The 20337-nt window shown below is 36.2% G+C and overlaps 1 protein-coding gene across 10 annotated transcripts in view; it reads right to left on the reverse strand.

The window, feature by feature from the left end:
* The window catches only part of UBE3A (ubiquitin protein ligase E3A), a 92418-nt gene that overhangs the window by 51023 nt on the left and 21058 nt on the right, over window positions 1-20337 (reverse strand). For 4 of the 10 annotated variants that reach the window (XM_013049945.2, XM_013049946.2, XM_013049943.2 and 1 more), the window contains 3 exons: window positions 16859-16922; window positions 14624-14743; window positions 11275-11319 (listed from right to left, as the gene is read on the reverse strand). The exons of 1 other annotated variant lie outside the window; for it this stretch is intronic. In XM_013049945.2, coding sequence (XP_012905399.1) covers window positions 11275-11319; window positions 14624-14643 — 65 coding nt within the window. In that variant the 5' untranslated portion in view covers window positions 14644-14743; window positions 16859-16922. Of the gene's footprint in view, window positions 1-11274; window positions 11320-12950; window positions 13037-14623; window positions 14744-16858; window positions 16923-20337 lie in introns of those variants that run through there. 5 more of the 10 variants (XM_013049948.2, XM_004780412.3, XM_045070712.1 and 2 more) reach the window with 3 other exon arrangements.

Consider the following 20337-nt stretch of genomic DNA (forward strand, 5'->3'; position numbering starts at 1 on the left):
AGCATAAAAAGACAACAACCAAAAATGGGCGTTTTAATTAACATTTAACAATAAACATTAGCATGCCCAAGGGAATAGGAAGGTGCAGCAAAGCAGAGGTCAAGATTTTTGAAGACAAAATGGTTGGGGAATTAAGATGCTAGAGAGTTCCAAGTTAAGCATATAAACAAAGACTTCAGTGATCTCTGGTTAGAGTATGAGTTCCTTAAAGGCTGTGAAGTGACTAGGAGGTCACCAAACAATAAAGACAGAGGAGATATACACATTGTAGCTTTAAAGGAGCAGGAATTTTCATGCTGAGAGAATAACAATAGTCCAGAAGCATCAGTGGAGAACAAGATAACAGTGTGTGGGAAACAAACAGGTCAAGGCTTGCTGCATCTATAACCTAGCCTCTCTTATCTAGTGAAGCAGAAACCATTCTTGCTGAGTCACCACCTTTTTTTTTTTTTTAAGATTTTATTTATTTATTTGACAAAGAGAGATCACAAGTAGGCAGAGAGTCAGGCAGAGAGAGAGGGGGAAGCAGGCTCCCCGCCGAGCAGAGAACCTGATGTGGGGCTCGATCCCAGGACCCCGAGATCATGACCTGAGCCAAAGGCAGTGGCTCAATCCACTGAGCCACCGAAGCGCCCCGAGTCATCACTTTTCACTCCTTATTTTGTTTAACCTTGCTGAGAAATGTAGACCTTCTGGAAACTTACTGTGTGCTTTCTGGACACCATTTCCTGATTTCCTCCTTTCTCTCTGGTTGTTCTTCAGATTTCCCTTTCTAATCTGGAAATGTTTATACTCTCCAGGGACCAGCCATGAGAGACTTTCTCTTTTAAATTCTCTCTGGGCTGTTTCATCTTCTTTCAAGGTAATACCTGGTGGCTTCCAAATGTCTCCTTCAGCATAGTTCAAACTCTGATTGAGAATCTAGTACTATTCCAGGTCCTCTGACTACCTTCATATGGGTGCTTTCTTCAAGAAACTTACTGTTTAAGGAGGTAAAAGCCAGATGACTTTAATAGCATAGGAAATACAGAGGTATGGCAATTTAAAGAAAGGCAACTTAGCCAAGGATGACTAGCAGCTGATGACACACACAAAAAACCAGAATGTTTCTGGTAAGAAGGAAATGAGGGAGTAAGGCACAAGGGCCTGAGAACAGCTTATGATAACTTAGGTTCAACAGTATAAAAGTTCAAAAAGAGGACTCAAAAATATGAAATGGCAGGGAGGAGCCAGATTATGAGACTCTGTAAGAAATAAGGAATTCTGATTTTAGTCAGCAGGAGTAATCAATAAAGACGACTTTCTCCCCATAAAATGCACATGTACTCCATCTTGCAAAAAGTTTAGAAGATTCATATACCATTCATAAACCATTGAATACGAACACCTGCAATACAAGTCACAAAAGGATTTAAGCAAGTAAATGACTAAGTCAAATCTGCTTTTATGATTAACTACATTTTGTAAACTGGGACCAAAGCTGGCAAGAGTGGAAGCATACAATCTAGTTCGGTGATGACTACTGTAAAAGACCAGAGAAAGAAGTAGTAGCAGCAGGAATGGACAGAAGAAAACTACTGCAAGATAATATTTAAAAGATGTAGTTTGTAGGGCCAAAAAGTGTGGAAAGAGCTAAATGCCTAGGTTTCTGTTGTCGGTAACTGGGTAGAAGGTAGTACTACAACTGAAATAACTGAAATAACAAAAACCATGAACATTCATTAGCCTACGGTTAATGGTTTTTGTTATGTTTATCCTTTAATACTTATAATTATCCTAAGAGACTGGAGAAGCCAAAAAAGGACCCAGTAAATCAGAAAGTCCTGCTTTTAAATAAATTAGGGGTAATGGCATCCTTTTTCTTTTCATTGACCTCTTTTAGCTTTGAATCCCACTTATAGCTAGTAAGTTTCTATATAAAAAAGTACACCATTTCCATTAATGTTTCCTAAAACCTTTTTAGGGACACATTAAGATATAATAAATAAAATGCATACTTCACATTGATTCTAAAAACCCTTTATTAGAGTATTTCAACAAAAATGGCCAGGTTTTGCTCATTCTACTTTCGGAGAAGACTCAGCCAGATGCAGTCCATCTACTCATCCATCTCTACCAGGAATAAGAAGCTCGATACGATACCCTCTATTTAAAAAAGAACGTATAAGGTTGCCCGGGTAACTCAGTTGGTTAAGCGTCTGACTCTTTATCTCAGCTCAGGTCATGATCTCAGGGTTGTGAATCCAGCCTGCAGGCTCCACACTGGGTGTGAAGCCTGCTTAAGATTCTCTCCCTCTCCCCATCGCCCATCCTCAAAAAAAAAAAAAAAAAAGATAAAAGAGAATGTATATAAGCTTATATGATGCTTCATTTGGTAGAAAAGTAAACAGACTAGGACTCAGGTGACTTCTATGCCTGACATTTTTCACTACCTCCTAAATCTATCAGAAAACCCAGGACTTTTCAGTAGTGTCAAGGCCTTTCACTACCTGATCAAGGCTTTCTCTTCCAGCTACATTTTTTGGCACCCTTCCCCCATCTCCTAAATCTAAATTCCAGAGATACTGAACTTCTACAGTTCAAAGGATGTGTTCCTGCTGTCTTCATTGGCTCCAGGTCTCAAAAGTTTTCTTCTTGCCTAGAATACTATGATCTCTGTTTATACCAAGTTATTCTCAAAGACTCAGCTTAGATATCGTTTCCAAGATGATTACATATCCCTTCTCTGCTCCCACAGCAACCTGTACCTACTCTCAGCACACCTCATTATAACTGCCTATTATTTAAATGGTAAATTCTCTGAGACACGACCAAATAACTTCTTTACAGTTATATTTTCAGAACCTAGCAAATCATGAAACTTTAATAAAAATCCTTCAATTTCTCTTCTGATATTATCTCGATAACAGTGTCAATTAACCCTACCTTTTTATAGTATTTAAGCATAACGCCTCCCAGTTTCAGAATAAGGAACCCTTGTGCACTGTTGGTTGGAATGCAAACTGTGCAACCACTCATGGAAAACAGTATGGAGTTTCCTCAGAAAATTTAAAATAGGATTACCATATGATACAGTAATTCCACTACTGGGTATTTATCTATGAAAACATTAATTCAAAAATATATTTGCACGCTACATTTACTACAGCATTATTTACAATAGCCAGGATATGGAAGCAATCAACTGTCTATCAACAGATGAATGGATAAAGATGTGGAGTGTGTGTATCTATACATCTAGTATCTACACACACACACACAATGCAGTATCAAACATAAAAAAGAATGAAATCTTGCCATTTGCAACAACATGGATGGATCTAAAGGGTATAATGCTAAGTGCCGTAAGTCAGTCAGAGAGAAACAAACATTGTACGATTTCACTCATATGCACAATTTAAGAAAACGAAACAAAGAAAGACAAACCAAGAAACAGACTCTTAACTACAGAGATCCAAACTGATGGTTACCAGAAGAGATGGTAACCAAGAAGCGGGGAGAGAAGAAACAGGTAAAGGGGATTATAAGCATATATTTACTGTGATGAGCACTAAATAATGCAAAGAACTACTGAATCACTATACTGCATCTGAAACTGACCTAATACTGTATGTTAGTTATACTGGAATTTAAAACAAAGTGGAACAAAAGTAAGTATTTTTTTTAAAAATCTCCCAGTTTCATAAGTATATCAGAAGTATAAAAAAAATATGCAAAGAACATGACATTAGAGTCTATGAAAGGATCATGAAAAAAGATCTCTATTCGATTCAAGAAATTTGTATCTTTTACTTCAGAATGTACTTCAAGATGTTATTTAATCCATAAACACTATTATACACACTAAGTATACCTCAAGTGGAAGTCATACAGAAATATTTTCCTCCCACTTCATACAGAAAATAAAAGCATCCAAGCTATATCTCAATTTCTGACTTCTCAGTTATAAACAGAACAGCTAGGAAGCTGCTACTCTAATCTAATAACAGGTAAAAAGCTGAACAGACTAAAAAATGAATAACTCTTCTTCTATTGAGAGAGACAAGAATACAGAACAGACTGCTGCTCCAAAGACTAGAGAGAAAGGCAAATACAGGGAGTCATGGCTTACTGAAGCAGAGAGCAGGAAATTGCCAGAGGAACCTGTGATGGGACAGGAAAACCTAAACTTCATGCACAAATTTCTGTAGGTTCAGCACAGAAAAGTCTTAATTGTTAAAAACTCTAGGGGGCCTAGTCCCAGCAAATCCCCCCAAATTTTGTGCTATTTACATCAAGAAGTTCGACCACATTCTCAGAGCAAATGTTGGAGAAAAATCCCCTCATGCTTCTAGCAGGGGAGTGAAAAAGGAACCATTAAGAGATAGATACACCAGAGCGCTTAAGGCTTGGCCTCAGAAGAAACTAGTTAACCCAAGCCTAATCTATCAGGTATTCTCAGACCCTAGCTGACCTATGTAAGAGAAACATCCAATTCTAGCCCACTCTAGTCATCCTGTCCCACTTAAGAGAGGAGGAAAAAAAAAAATGAGAAATATTTGTGAAGTTCACAATCCTGAGACACAGGCGGGCTCACCAGAAGACTGAGACTGAAACAGGGCTATAGAATGCTTCCTTTCCCCTATATCTTACCACCATATTACTAAAGGCTTACTTATAGCAATTCTTTTTACCTGGGAAGTCATACCAGCTATCAAGAAAAACTATGAGGCGTAATTTTGCCTTCAGGCAAAAAAAACACAAAAAAACAAAACACTGTCTGTAAAGATAGCCAGCATGAGAACTAAATATAGCAGAGATGTTGGAATTATCACACCAAAAACTTAAAACACCTGTGATTGATATGAAAGGGATCTAATAGATAAAGTAAACAGCATGAAAAAACAGCTGAACAATGTAAGCAAAGAAAAACCAAAGACCCAAACAAAAAAAGCCGGAGTTCTGTAACAACTGTAACAGAACACTGTAACAGAAATCTTTGATGAGCTTAATAACAAACTAGAAACTAAAAAAGAAACTCTGAACTTGAAGATATATCAAAAGAAACTTCCACAACTGAAAATCAGGTGCTACTACACAAGTTCTATGGGTTGTTTACATATTTATTACTTATTTACACATAACCTGAGGTCAGAAAATTCTTCCTACATTTCTATAAGGGAATTAAAAAGGCAGAAATAAACATTTTGCATTAATTTAGTAATTTCACTTTCATATATTAAGTATTTATCCTATTGTAGACCAGGCATTCTCATTAGACTTCTACCCTAGAATTAAATGAACCAGACAACCAAGAAATCAATATGCAACAAGTCAAGTGACATTAAATCCCATGATGATAAATCTAACAGGGTAAGGCTAATAGAGAACACAGAACATGACCATTCTTCGATAAAGTTGGTCAACAAAGGCCTCTCTGATACAGCATCATTTAAGCAGAGCGCTCTGAGGCAACGAAAAGGAAGCCATGTGGATATCAGAGAAGGGTCACAAACAAACGGCACAAATCTTAAGAACATGAAAGCATAAGGACAAGACATAAAGCCAGTACAAAGATGAGCAAAAGAAATGGAAAGGCCACACAAAAGCAAGGAAGCTCATACAGGGCCTTGCAGATCCTCAGATTTTACTCTAAGATGGGAAGCCCTTGCAAGGTTTTGAGCATATATAACATGGTCTAACTTTAGTTTTAAAAAGTTCATTGTGGGGACACCTGGGTGGCTCAGTTGGTTAAGAGGCTGCCTTCGGCTCAGGTCATGATCCCAGCGTCCTGGGATTGAGTCCCACATCGGGCTTCTTGCCAGCAGGGAGCCTGCTTCTCCCTCTGCCTCTGCCTGCCACTCTGTCTGCCTGTGCTCACTCTTTCTCTCTCTCTCTGACAAATAAATAAATAAAATATTAAAAAAAAAAAAAGTTCATTGTGAGGAGGACTATGTGGTGCAGTCACTTACGCAACCAACTCTTGGTTTCTGCTCAGGTCATGATCACAGGGTTGTGGGATAAAGCCCTGTGTGAGGCTCCCATGCTCAGCATGGAGTCTGCTTCAGATTCTCTCTCCCTCTGTCTCTCCCACTCATGTCCTCTCTCTTTCTCTAGAATAAATAAATACATCTTTTAAAAAAATCACTCTGGCAGCTACATAGAAAATACAGTGAAAGGAGCAAGGATGGAAGCAGCAAGACTACTGCGAAACAACTGCATTCTTTTGACAAGAGCTGATGGCTTTAATAAGAGTGACAGAGGTGGAAATAGTATAAAAAGACAAGGGGTTGAATTATGGTATTTTCAAGGTGGAATCAACATGATCTGCTGATAATTTGAGTGAGACGAATAGAAATCAAGACGCTTCTAAGTTTTGGATAAACTGGAAGAAAAAAAAGAGTTGCTACCAACTAGGATGGCAAAATAACAAGACAAGTAGATTTGAGAGGATAAAAATGAAGACTATTTTGGACTTGATAAGTCTGAAAATCAGACATTCAATTATTGGATATATGAGTCTACAATTTAGAGGGTAAGTCGGAGTTGGAGGTAAAAATATGAGAGCTGATAATGCTCTTACCTAGAGTCTGGGTCTTAGGTCATACCAAAATTTATAGAAAACTAAGTATTTATTTAAACAGCCTTGACATATACTGAACCCTAAGTCAATTGATACTTCTACCCTTGTTCAATTTACTGTCTTCGTTATACACCGGAAAACAACCTAAGCATTAAATACAGGCATGGAGAGTAAATACCAAAGGATAAGAAATCTGAAGTTATTAGAAACTCCTTTGAAATCATTAAAAAAAAATTAAAGAATCTAAATTAATATGTGCAAAAAGATGTCACTAATATAGAAGTTTAAACCAACTACAGAGAGAATATACACACAATAAAAAGATCTGGATTGGGGTGCCTGGGTGGCTCAGTGGGTTAAAGCCTCTGCTCTTGGCTCAGGTCATGATCCCAGAGTCCTGGGATCGGGCCCCACATTGGGCTCTCTGCCCAGCAGGGAGTCAGCTTCCCTTCCTCTCTCTCTGCCTGCCTCTCTGTCTTCTTGTGATCTCTGTCAAATACATAAAATCTTAAAAAAAAAAAAAAAGATCTGGATTATTGTGTTAGTTCTATTTCTAGGTTAGACTATAGAATGGCACGCAAATGTTGAAAATTTTTACTGTTTTTCTGCACCCTAGAGAATAGACAACACTAAGGATTTCTAAAAACAAATACATATAGTCTTTAATTTTATATAATTACCCTTTAAAATTCACCCAAGATGCTCCCTAGTTAAAACATGCCAAATGCAAACGTGTCTCCAAGTGCCCAAAATATCATACTTAATAAATATAAGATGTTGCCATTAATCAAAGATCATAACTAATTCATAGGTAAAACAAAGAATCCTTCATTATCTATTCTATAAATCAAGACTCACAAAATTATGGTAGAATAAGCACTGACCTATTCACCTAGAAACTACTGCCTGGTATGGTTTCCACAGGTATAGGAATTTGAGAAATGGGGGCAGACATGAAGACTTAGAGCTATAATACAGAGATTATGTCTGGAACGTTACACACCATTATCAAGACCCTGTGGTAAGTCTAATTTCCTGCTATTCTACCTTAACATGGTCAAGTTTTTTGCTGAACTCAACCAGAACTTAATACCAGAGCTTCATCTGGAATCTTGTGACAATATCCTATCATGCCTCAGATTCTTGTCATCCTTGATTTTTACTACAAGTACCAAGCTTCACTACACTTTCCTATTCTTTACTACTGATTTGTCCCACCAATTTAACTCTACTAAGATCCTTAGAAAAACACTTATAATACAGGTTGTCCCTAATCTTCAACTGTTTTATATAATCCCCAACCTCTTAGCTTTCACTAAAGTCTGGATTACTCCAAAAGACACTGCTTATCTTGTTTCCCTTTTCTGTGAACTTTTTCATAGACAACTAAAACTAAGTCCACCATTCCTCTTCCTAATTCCTTGCATTTGAAACAATGTCCATCTAAACAAAATAAAAAATAACACAAACACAACTTACATTTCGAAAGTCATGTTATCTACCTAATACCTTTACCCTCTCTCCTGCTAAATTATACCTATTACACTAAAGGCTCCATTTTGCCCCCAGTTACATCACGGTCATGCTGCAATGTCTATGTTCATGATCTATCCCAACACTTGAGCTCCCCTCACGCCCAAAATACTTGACTTTCTTCAAAAAGTTTCACCTCCTCTCTATGTCAGCCAATCACTACCAAAGGAATATTGAACACCCAACCCTTGATCATCATCATCTACGTCGTTCTAAAAAATTCATTTGCACTGAACTATTTATTTGACTTATCTGGCTTTTTATAACTTAACCAATTATGGCCATCACCAATGACATAAATTCAACTACTTCAGTGTTAACAACCTACGCACATGCCATTAGTTGTTCTATCCTATCTGTTCTGCTAGACCCAACCTTGAAATACCATGCCTCTTTTCTGGCTATTAAAGAAAAGTCTTGAAATTCTGAGTATGATAAGTCTCCTAACTTCAAATGGCCACTCAGTAGCATATGAGAGTCAATATTACGTGGTCTTCTACTTCACTCATTTCCCCCAGACTCTTCCAAGTTTTCACAGGTTCCTCAAGTTCCCTAATCAAACTCTGTGTTCCACAAATACTATTAAAACATATTTCTTAAGAAGTTACATGGCCACAAAGTTACAATTGAAAAATAACTTCATTAGGATGGCAACTATCAAAAACAGATAATTAAAAGTACTGACAAGAATGTGGAAAAATAACCCTTGGTTGGAACATAAAATGGTGCAGTCACTATAGAAAACAGTATAAAGTTCCTCAAAAAATTAAAAAAAGAATTACCACATGATCCAGCAATCCCACTTGTGGGTATATACCCAAAGAAATCAAAGCAGGGTCTCAAAGGGTACACCCATGTTCATGGGAGCATTATTCATGATTGCAAAAACATGAAAGTAACCCAAGTGTCCATCAATGGGTGAAAGGATAAACACAATGCCATACACACACACACACACACACACACACACACACAGAGTATTATTTAGCAATAAAAAGGAAGAAAATTCTGACATGCAACAATGTGGGTGAACTTGAGGAAATTAGGCTAAGTGAAATAAGCCATCACAAAAAGACAGATAAAAATGATTCCAGGTACATGAGATAGAACGGTCAAAATCATAGGCCTAGGAAGTAGAATGATGGTTACCAGAGGACGGGGAGAAGGGCGTATTGGGAGTTATTGTTTCAAGGATATAGTGTCAGTATTACACAATGAAGAGTTGTTAGAGATGATGGTGGCAGTGGTTGCACAACAGTATGAACGTAAGAGAATTACACAGTTAAAAATAAAAAAAATAAAGTTAAAAATAAACTTTGTTACATGTATTTTACTGGAAAAAAAAAGTTTGGGGGAAAAAAAGGTTACACAGACACACAAATTTGAGAAATACTTCTTATAATCGCTTCCTGGAGATTCACAATGTGTAACAGCACTTTAAAGTATATTTCCATTATTTTCAGTAAAGAAACCTGTTTAACTAGTTTCTAAACTTACTCAACAATTGAACCTCCTTTACAAGAAGTATCTAGTATCATCTCAGAGGAGACAAACAGTGGTGTAGCAGACCGAAACAAATTTACTGAGAAAATACTTCAGGTAAAAATGACCCTGTCTTCCCATTCTCACCTACAAACACAGTTAACATCACATATCCAACTTTACCTCCTTCTAGTTTAACAAGATGGGGTCTTTGCCCTTATTCAAGAGCAATCCCTATACCTATATTCTTCATTCTAACCCTTTCTACCTCAAAAACTTTACTTCAATAATTACCACCTTCCCATTACTTTAAACTTCTTAAATTCTTATAACCAACTCTGAAGTCTTATCTATTTCACTTTCTAAATATTTGTCTTACAGCCAGAGAGAATGTTATCTTTAATTTCTATTAGGTCGGGCACCTGGGTGGCTCAGTGGGTTAAGCCGCTGCCTTCGGCTCAGGTCATGATCTCAGGGTCCTGGGATCGAGTCCTGCGTCAGGCTCTCTGCTAAGCAGGGAGTCTGCTTCTCTCTCTCTCTCTCTCTCTACCTGCCTCTCTGTCTACTTGTGATCTCTCTGTCAAATAAATAAATAAATAAATCTTTAAAAAAAAATTTCTATTAGGTCAAGTGTCTTTTTAAGGCTTTCACTGACTGAACTACTAAAGCCCTGGTTACCCTACCACCACACACTTCTCTTCAATACTGTTTCTCTGCTGCCAAAACTATTAAAATTTTATGTCTAACAAGGTTTACTACCCTTTCCTTAGCAAATTCTTTATTGACTCCCAAATACCTATGAAATAGGCCTAGGTCTTCTACATAGCAGGCAAAGCTCTAGCCCTTCCATCAAGTCTTACCTTCCTCATTTTTGGGCCTTTCAGTTTATGATGCAAAAATCTTCAACTGCATACTGTTCCCTATGCTCATTATGCTGCTATATAACTTCACCCACACTTCTGCTTAGAATAACCCTGCCAATGGTTTCTGCTACCTAATTCCCAGTTACACTTCAAGATTTAATTTGGCCTACCCTGGTACCTACTCCACTACCACATGAATTAGGTTCCTACTATGTACCTAGGTAACTAGTACTCCTTTATGTTCCTGTTGCATAATGGTATCCTTCTACCACCAGGACTAAAGATCTGCTTCTTTCAAACTGAGTAGACTATAAAATTCTGCGGGTTAGGAACTAATTATTACACATCTTTGTATCCACAACATATCACCAGCTGAATAAGGAGTGTTTAATAAATGATCGTTAACCTGAACTCCTTCCCCTATTTCCCCACAACTGCTAGGTAACCAAAAACACATTACAATCCAGGAGTCTACAACTATCTATCTAAAAGTAGAAATCTGGTGACACAGTACCAAAGTTGAGAGGTATTTATCTGGTAGGAAAAATAGTAACCTGAACTCCTTCCCCTCTCTATTTCCCTACAACTGCTAGGTAACCAAAAACACATTATAATCCAGGAGTCTACATCTATCTAAATGCAGAAATTTAGTGACATGGTACCAAAGTTTAGAGGTATTTATTTGGTAGGAAAATAGGTACACTCTTCTCTCCCAATTTATTTTTTAATGTATTACTCTTTTATAACTAGAAATTATTTTCAAATAATTTAATACCTTTAAAGCAATCTAGGGTAACTCAGAAGACACCACAGCCACAATCAAATTACACTTACATTCGGCTAGCTTCGATGTCGTCAGACTGAGGTTCTCCTGGTGATCTGTAAAATGCAATTGAGGAAAATTAAGCAAAATATTCCGTATTCCAAAAAGGGGCAGACATGTTATATTAGTAGACAATTTTGAAAACAAGATTTAATCGTTAACAGTTTCAAAAGTAACTAAAGATTTCAACAGAAGAAAAAAGTGATCAAATTAGATTGCCATTCAACACGTTTATTATAAAAGCTGGACTAATAAAAAAAGTCAGTGCATTTTTTTAAGGAAAGGAAACTGTAAACACTACATTTAGATACCAACATACAAAGGAGTAAAATGTATAATGAATCATAATTATTCACAAAGTCAAATATTTATAATAAAAACATACAACTATGAAACTTTCTGCAGCCAACTATTAGTTATCCAAAATACTAAAAGTATTCACTGGTATTCATAGTCCCAAATGATACATAGGTCGGGGTCAGCAAACGATTTCCTGGGACAACACACTAAGGCCTGGGTCAGGCATCTATTTTTGTAGTATTATTAGAACAGAGTCACAACTCATTCATTTACATATATTATCTATGGCTGCTTTGATACTACAAGAGCAGAGTTGAGAAACTCCAACAGAGCTATATGTCCCACAAAGTCTAAAGTATTTATTTATTATCTGGCCCACTGAGAAAAAGTTTGCTAACTTCTGCTCTAAATAATTTAATCTAATAGGCCTAGTGAATTCTGAGACACTTTAAGTCAGATTTACCATTCTAATCATGATTATTTTAGTTCAACAATAAAATTAACCTTCCCTGAAAATATACTGGCAAGATGCACTACCTATCAAAAGTATACCAAGCTGGGGTATTAAAATTTTACTATGGATAACTGTAAACTGATTTCAATTATAAAAAGTTGCCAGTTGTCTTCTATTCTTTTTCAATATACTGTTACTAACTTGCATAGAAATATTCAAAATTCTAAGACATTAAAAAGTCTTATTTTCATTTGGGGGTATGAATGAATTTTGCCTATTCCTACCATGCAGTTAAAAAAATAAATTCCTCTTACCCTATTCAGTTTTATAAACAGCATCAGTCAATATATACTAAGTTAAATCAACATAGTATTGATTGCTAACTCAAATTCTCAGAAAATTTTTTTAGAGATCAAAAACTAAATTTTCCAAATGACATTACAACCTATCTGTAAATTTATCACTGACTTGAGATTTCAAATTGTGAATAACTTTAATAAAAGAATCTTAGAATCAGAGCCACCAGCAAAAAAAAAAAAAAAAAAAAAAAAAAGGGAAGAAAAGAAAAAGGAAAGGAAACAAACTGTTTTCCACATTTCTTAGCTTTTAAAAATCTTACTTATTAGACTTTCAAAATTACCCTTCACTGCAGTTCACTCAGAGTCCAAGGACAAGAATGCAAAAAAAAAAAAAAAAAAGGAAAAAGAAAGAAAAAGAAAAGAAAGGAAAAAAAAAAGGCAAGACTCCAGCAGCTCAAATATTTTGGTATTTTAGATCCTCTTTGAAGTATCTTTACATTTTCAATTTTGCACAATTATATTAACTAAAAATTGGGGCATGCTGGAGGTGGCAGTGACTTGGCACTGACACAAATGCAAAAATTTCACTCCACCCTCTCCCCCAGGGAGCAAGCAAATCACCTTTGTGACACACCTGGTCTCCACCAGCCTTGTGGGTAAGTACCCCAAGATTGCTTCCAAACTTGTTTGTATGTCTCAGACAGAAGAGCTAAAAACTGATGATAACCCCATGTACCAGCTGACTCATTTTTGAAAGTGCGACCCTCCAGCATCAGATGTCATACTGTAAGGAGGCAGAGCAGGCTTGCAAAACAAAAAATAAACCTGCTGGCACTAAGGGAAGAGAGGCAGATTAGAAGCTTTCAAACACGCAGGCGGCAAAACTTTAAAAATTAAGAGGGAAAGAGAAAGAGAGAGGGAAAAAAATGAGGACACAATGACAGGAAAATTAAAATACTACTGCAAAAAGGTAAGACACAAGCAGAAGGAAAACAAATCGGAGTCTTAGAAGCACAATATGTAACTGCTACAAAGTTTTGAGAAATGGGACAGAAGTTAAATACATCATCAAATGGTAACTACACTGTTTTCCGATTTCTGTTCCCTAAACGAGAAAATATGTAAACATTAGATCAAACTGTCACCAAATTATAAAATAGTGGATTATCACTTAATATTAACATATACTCAAGAGAGCTACAAAAACCATTTATTTGTCAAACCAAGTGATTTAAACCAATTCAGTCTAACAGGAGAACAGAAGAGTAAGAATGGGATAAAAGACAGGTCTATCCTGGGTCTCATAAACATGGTTATTAGCCCAAGTTGTTTTCTACTCAAAACGCAAACTGTTTTTAATTAAAAGAAAAGTGAATATAAAAAGAATTAACAGAAACACATTTCTTGCAGTAATAACAGTACATGTCTGAATAAATTTCTAGTCATTCTGCTTATATTTCTATAATACTATAAATAACTTACCAAAATATATCCTAAAGTTAGCATTCATTTCCAAAACTATGAAATCACCTAACATCTAGCATTTGTTTCCAAGCTTTACCCTGGCCACTAAAAAGTCTCATTACTGTCCAGTTTTGGGAAGTAAGGATCTAGTACATGCTCTAACTTTACCAAATTCAGAACATAATCGAAGGGGGGGGGGGGGGAACCAGAAAGTTACTGACTTAGGTTAGCCTAAAGTTTGTCAGACTAAGAAACGAGAAAAGAAATTTCAAAACAAATAATAAGTAACATTAGAAAATAAAAAATAAATCTTGGAAGTCTTGATTTAGATCACAGAAAAGTGATCACAAAATGCCTCCAAATCTAAATACTGCATGATGAGCCTGAACAGTCATATGGAGGCTCATTTCCAATAACTGGTGCAGCCTGTCTAGCCTATAAGCCACTCCTTAACCTCCACTGTTAACTCTTTAGGAAAGTAAATTATACCAGTTTTACTAAAGTTTCAAAATTCCTAGAGAAGCATTTTAGTTAAAACTCACACCACCTAAAATGCGCATTGAGAATTTTTTCATAGTGTTTATAATGTTCATAGTAACATGCTTACTAAAAAACTTGAAATCTTTAAGAAATACTTTCCTGTTTACTTATGCACATAGATTGGGGGCCGGGGAGAGGGGGGAGCATAAATTATTTTAGGAAAGATATTTAATGGAGAAGCACATTAAAACTTAGGTATTCACATCATTCCTGCCAACTATACATTCTCTTCATTTTTTATAGCATGTATTTTACTTTACAGTAACAGCCTTTTAAAGGCTGTAAAATAACATTCAAAATTACCTTTTACAAGCTGTGGCCATTCGGTGACATCAGGGTGATCACAGCTTTGAGTCACTGATTAAAAACAGGTTGTCACACCAGTCTAGCTGCTAACTTGATCTGAGCGTAGGTTTAATAACTCTAATAAATTAAACAAATCTTTAGTTAGAACACTTTAATATATAAATCCAATCCACTGTTCAAAAAATAATCTCCAAAGCTTCAAATTAAGTGTCAATGCAACGTTCATCAGAAGAGTAATTATTATAGAAATGTTTTTAAGGACTATTTTCCAGCATTATTTTTTTCCCCTTAAAGGATTTCTTCTCTTGAGAAAATGTGGTGATAATCTCTTGTACTTTTATGGAGTGTTAACAGTTTACAAAGCACTTTGGTCAACAGTATCTTGCTTGAGTCTCCTGACAACTTTGGCTCTACCTAACTAGGGCAGATACTACAGTAAGAATTTAAGAAAACAAACAAAAAACAAATTAAGCAGACTTAGAGTGATTAATTGACTTGCCCAAGACTTTAGAATTAGTGCTGAAGTTAAGATTAAAACTCAGATCTACTGACTTCCTATCAACGGTTAGAATTTCTTGGTCTTACAATACAAGAGTTTCCATATGTTATATACATGTAATTGAGCAAAGAATCATAATGTGGATTGAGATCCCACTATTACGGCAATTGTTTAAATGAGACAGGGTTTTCCAGGTAGCCAAATGCTTAACAGATAATTACACACACACAGAGAGAGAGAGGGAGAGAGTCTAGTCCTACTTATTCTATATTTAAGTAAGGTAATCTAACATTAGCTCAAACCTCTTCGGTATTTCATGAAAATCTGTTCTATTCTTTCTCAGCCACAAATCCACTAGTACTTAATTTCATGAAAGAGATTGGCAAAATATAAAAATATGTCCTCCTCTCTCAATCTAGGATCTTTTGATTCCCTTACCTGGCCTTAGCTGAACTTTGAGTGTCATGGTTCATCAGGCATCCTAATGTTATATATAGTTCTGGCAAAGATACACATCTGAAATATTCCAGTATGGAGAACTCGTTTTGTGCAGCTAGTTTTCCCCCTTAATTATTTCCCTACCAACTGTATATCCAGGCCAAATCTGAAAAGTGAACTAAGGAAAATGAGAAAATTAAGAGGGAGAAACAATACCCTTGACAGTTAACACCTTCAAAGTGACAAGAGACAACTATAGAAGGTAGTTACCAGCATGGACCCAACTCAATATAAAATAGTAAGGTACCTGAGAATACCAAGAGAAGAGCTGAAATATCAGTGCTCAGGCCCAGACCTCTGCAGCAGCCTATACACTGGGGCTTCGAATTCAAATAAGGGTGAAGGCTGACCTTAGTATATATAATTAACTTTAGGTGACTTCAATAAATGGGACTCCTAATCCTTGGAAGAAATAATACAATTTCCCTATCATAGCTACATGTCTCCCAATAAGAGCCTAGGACATTACTGAGGCGACATGAGGAAGAGGAAATGGCATTCCTGAAATGAACAACATTCCCTCTTGGGTTCTCTCTCGTACGACTAAATGTGTATGTAGATTTAGAGGACTCAAGTCTAACTTTCTTATCAGTCATATAAAAATAATAAAGTTAAAATATCTCTTAACTAATCAACTGAAGTAAATTAATTCATTGAAAAGCGACATGTTTTTTTGAAAATTACTGAGTCAAGTTATCTCTACAAGTCTCCTTTTTTATGAGGTCTGGTGTTCAACAGAGCACAAACAAGCTTCAGAGCCAACCTGGATTCAAGTTCCTATTTGGTCACTTACTAGATGGCAACTCTTGGGCAAGTTTCTTAACCATTCTGAGCCTCATTTCATTTACAGGGAGAACTAAGACTGTAATAGTGTCTTTTTCAGAGGGCTGTCCTGAGGATGAACAAACGAACATATAAACCACTCACAACAGTGCCTGGCACATAGAGCTCAACAAATGGAAACTATTATTAATTCACATAGCCAAACCTGCCCCATCCAATCTCCTCATGTGTAAGATTTCACTTCTCACGACACACTAACCTTTTCTGATTTCTTTCAGAATCCCACTTATATCCCTTATGGTCTACCTGGTAGCACAGTGATTTAGTACCTAGCATAATGCTTTAAAAATGGCAAGTGCCCAAATATGCTGAAAATGTTTGCCATTATTCTAACTATGACATTAAGATATACATGCAATTTTGAATTCCAAAAAATAAAAACAGAAACATACCATATTTCGCCAAACTTCTGAAGAGCTGGTGAATTCTAATATCAGGTTCTTACAGATTTTTAACCTAAAATATAAAACACCTCACTCAATTCTTTTCACATAAACAACTGAGTAAACTCAAAAGAAAAATTTCCCCAAAATTCATTAAAAGGAAATTCATTTTGTTAGTATTTACGAATATCCAAAAACACAGGAACAGACAAGTGTCCCTAATGTTGTTGCTGGGATACAAGCAAAGGTGGTTAGACAGGCCCTGTTGCCTCAGTGCTCTCAGCTGACAGAGCCATGTTTCCCATATTCATCCACAGAGCTTAGAGCTTGCCATTTCTTTACTCTTCCCTCCTTCCAAAAGGGCTAAAAATGTATGAAAACTGTTTGACTGTATGCCTCTAATTCTTTCAGATACCTAAAACAATTTAGCTTTTAATTAAATTCTCTATGCTGAGCATCTGCTATGTTAGGTGCATTTTACAGGCACCTGTCCACTACCTCCTGGGATTAGCAGCCTTGGGGCAGGTCCTTAAGTTTCTGAGTCTCAGGTGTCAGGTCCTTGTGAGTTTTAGACAAAATGTTTTCAAAGTATGTAAGACAATGCTTCCCCACACATAACAGGAGCTCAATACATGATAGCAATGACTATTTCTTAAATCAAAACTTAATGCACCAAAAACCAAATTCTGAGCACCCAAATAATCACTGTAAATTCTTAACTCATTTGTTTATGATCACAGCATTTCTCAGTGGACAAGAACTGCAATATTTTAATGCATTTCCTTTTACCATATATGAAAAAACCAGCTCTCAAAGATTAAGAAACCCACCCAGTGCCCTACAGGTTGATGGCAGAAAATGCTCAGTATATATATATATATATATACTTACTTTAACTTGGTTAATTAGGGGGGAAAAAGTGTGTGTGTGTGTGTGTGTGTACACACACACTTTTTCCCCCCTAATTAACCAAGTTTTAAGATCTTAGAGGACCAAGTTTCAATCTATCCAATAATAGAATCAGCTGGGAAAATCTGTAAAAAAGTGGATACTTGATCTCTACTTTCAAAGACTGTGATTCAATGCATAAACTGGGGGTACACGAATCTGCATTTTTAACATACACTGCAGGCAATACACAGATCTCAATTTGAGAAACCCTGCCTTAGAAGAATAGGAACACATAATCATAGGGAAATATACCAAATTTAAAATGATACCGGATAAGTAAGACAAGCTGTAAGAACCAGAAATCTTGGGTAGTCTCTTTGAAAATTTACCATGAGCACCCTAATACCAGACCTAGTGCCATTATTTTATTTGTATCTGAGTCCCTCTCCAATAGAGGGCTCAGTCTAACAATAATCAAAGAATAAGAAATAAAATCTAATAAGAAATGCCTTCATTGGTCTACATTCATCTGCCCTCTAACATTTTCATTATTCTTAAAATGATCCATTTTCCAACTCTCACTCGCCATATATATATATATACATATAAATATATGTATATATATGTGTATACACACACACACACTTCTCTGTATTATTATTACTACATCTGGTAAGTGCTTCATCTCCTCTCCAATAGCTTATTTCCTTCACCTCCTTCTAAACCTAGGTCAAAAGTTAATTTCACAGTCTATCTTCTCTATCACTTTTTTGTTGTGTTCCCTCAGTAGTTCCCTTCTCCTTTGCGCTGTGGTTATGTCTTAAATTTATAGGTAAAGCTAACCTGTTGAAACTCTTAAGTTTTCCACATTTATAAATTTCACAAATGACCAAAGGCTATTCTCATCTATTCTGGAGTTAGGCTAAATGTTTAATACTGCTTTCATATAGTATTCCCCACATAAACCCCTCAACTCCATTAACCCTTCTGAGTACCAGGTCCTTATTTTCTTTCCCTTAACTGCTAAAAGACCTGAAAAGGATTAGCTCAACCTCTGATATACAAAACCTTCCATCTACTGACATTTTTCTTATAGAAGTTAATCACTCCTCAGAGTATTCTAAACCCTGTGGCCCCTAATCCTACTTTATTTCTGTAGCTTTTCACACCACTAATAGTTCCTCACCTCCTCTCACTTCCGTAATACACTCTTTTACCTGTGACAGCAACTAGGTCTGTTGGTTCATCTTCCTAGCTCTAAGTCTTGGTCACTCAAGTTTCTTGCACTAAGTCCCTTTTCATCTGTGCAATTCCATCCACTTCTGTAGCACCTCTACACTTAGGATCCCTAACTCTGTATCTTTAAGCCTTTATCTCTTAAGTTATAAGCCTACTACTCTCAATTACCACATACACCTGATGCATCATTACCATCTAAAATCAAACTCAGTTATCTTCCAAAAGTCATACCACCTTAAATGGTATGACTGATACCACTGATCTCTACCCACTCATCTTGCTGTTCTTCTGGTTAGAGGCTGAAAAAAATTGGTTGTCACCATTCTTTATTTTCTCCCTCTCATTTTTGTTTAGCCTAACCACTATGCAGGTTGCTACCTGTTAACCTTCAAATTCTTATTCACTCATTCAAAAAATGTCTAGTAGCTGAAACGAATACAATTTCCTACATAAATTATATCACAATTAAAAAAATTATAATAGATTGAGTGCCAGTGAAGTGGATAAAAACACAGTTAAGACATCAAACATAGTCTCTTGTCCTCATATAATAAGCAAAATGGGCACAAATAAAAGCCACAGTAAATTACGCAATTGCAATGCATAATTTAGTGTTGTGAGGGAGAAATGGTAAGAATATGGTAAGTGTATATAGAGTTCTGACTTAATCCAGGAAAACAGGAAAGGCATTCTTCATGAAGTGACATATAAACTAAGCTCTGAGGCATGATCAAGATTTATCACACATATTAAGAAAAACCTGTGAGGTAATAATGGCTCTATCAGTCCATTTGCCCAAATTGGAAAATTCTGAGTCATGTTCTAAACAGAAGGCCCCTCTTTCTCAGTAAAACAAATTGCTCTCCCAGTGCTACCAATTCTATCTCAGAAATCCCCCATATTCCAACACTACCCCCAATTCTTCCTTTGTTGCCTTTTGGTTGCTCTCAGAATAAAACCCGATTTCCCAAACATTTCAGATCAAACTATACACAATTTGGCCAAAACTTGCCAGTCCAGACTCTGCATCATTCATTTTTATACTTTTAATGCTTGAAGATGCTCACAGAGAGGAGAGTTTTCTCTTAGGTGACTTGCTTTATTTATATTTAGGTCATTTAACTAGTAAATAAAGGTTATGATTCAAACACAAGTTGTATGATTCTAAAGACCATGCTCATTCCATTGTACCATGCTTTTAATTTATAATCAAATTCTGTAAATTTTACCTTTGAAATATCTCCTGCTTCTTTTTATTTTCCTCCATGCATACCAAAAAAGTACAGACCCTCATTACTTCATCTGGTTTCCCATTTGCTTTTATCCCTTACTTCGTCTACTAGAATTATCTTCCTGAC

Source organism: Mustela putorius, unplaced genomic scaffold (genome assembly GCF_011764305.1).
Source record: "Mustela putorius furo isolate JIRA1106 unplaced genomic scaffold, ASM1176430v1.1 tig00003972_pilon_pilon_pilon, whole genome shotgun sequence".
NCBI lineage: Eukaryota > Metazoa > Chordata > Mammalia > Carnivora > Mustelidae > Mustela > Mustela putorius.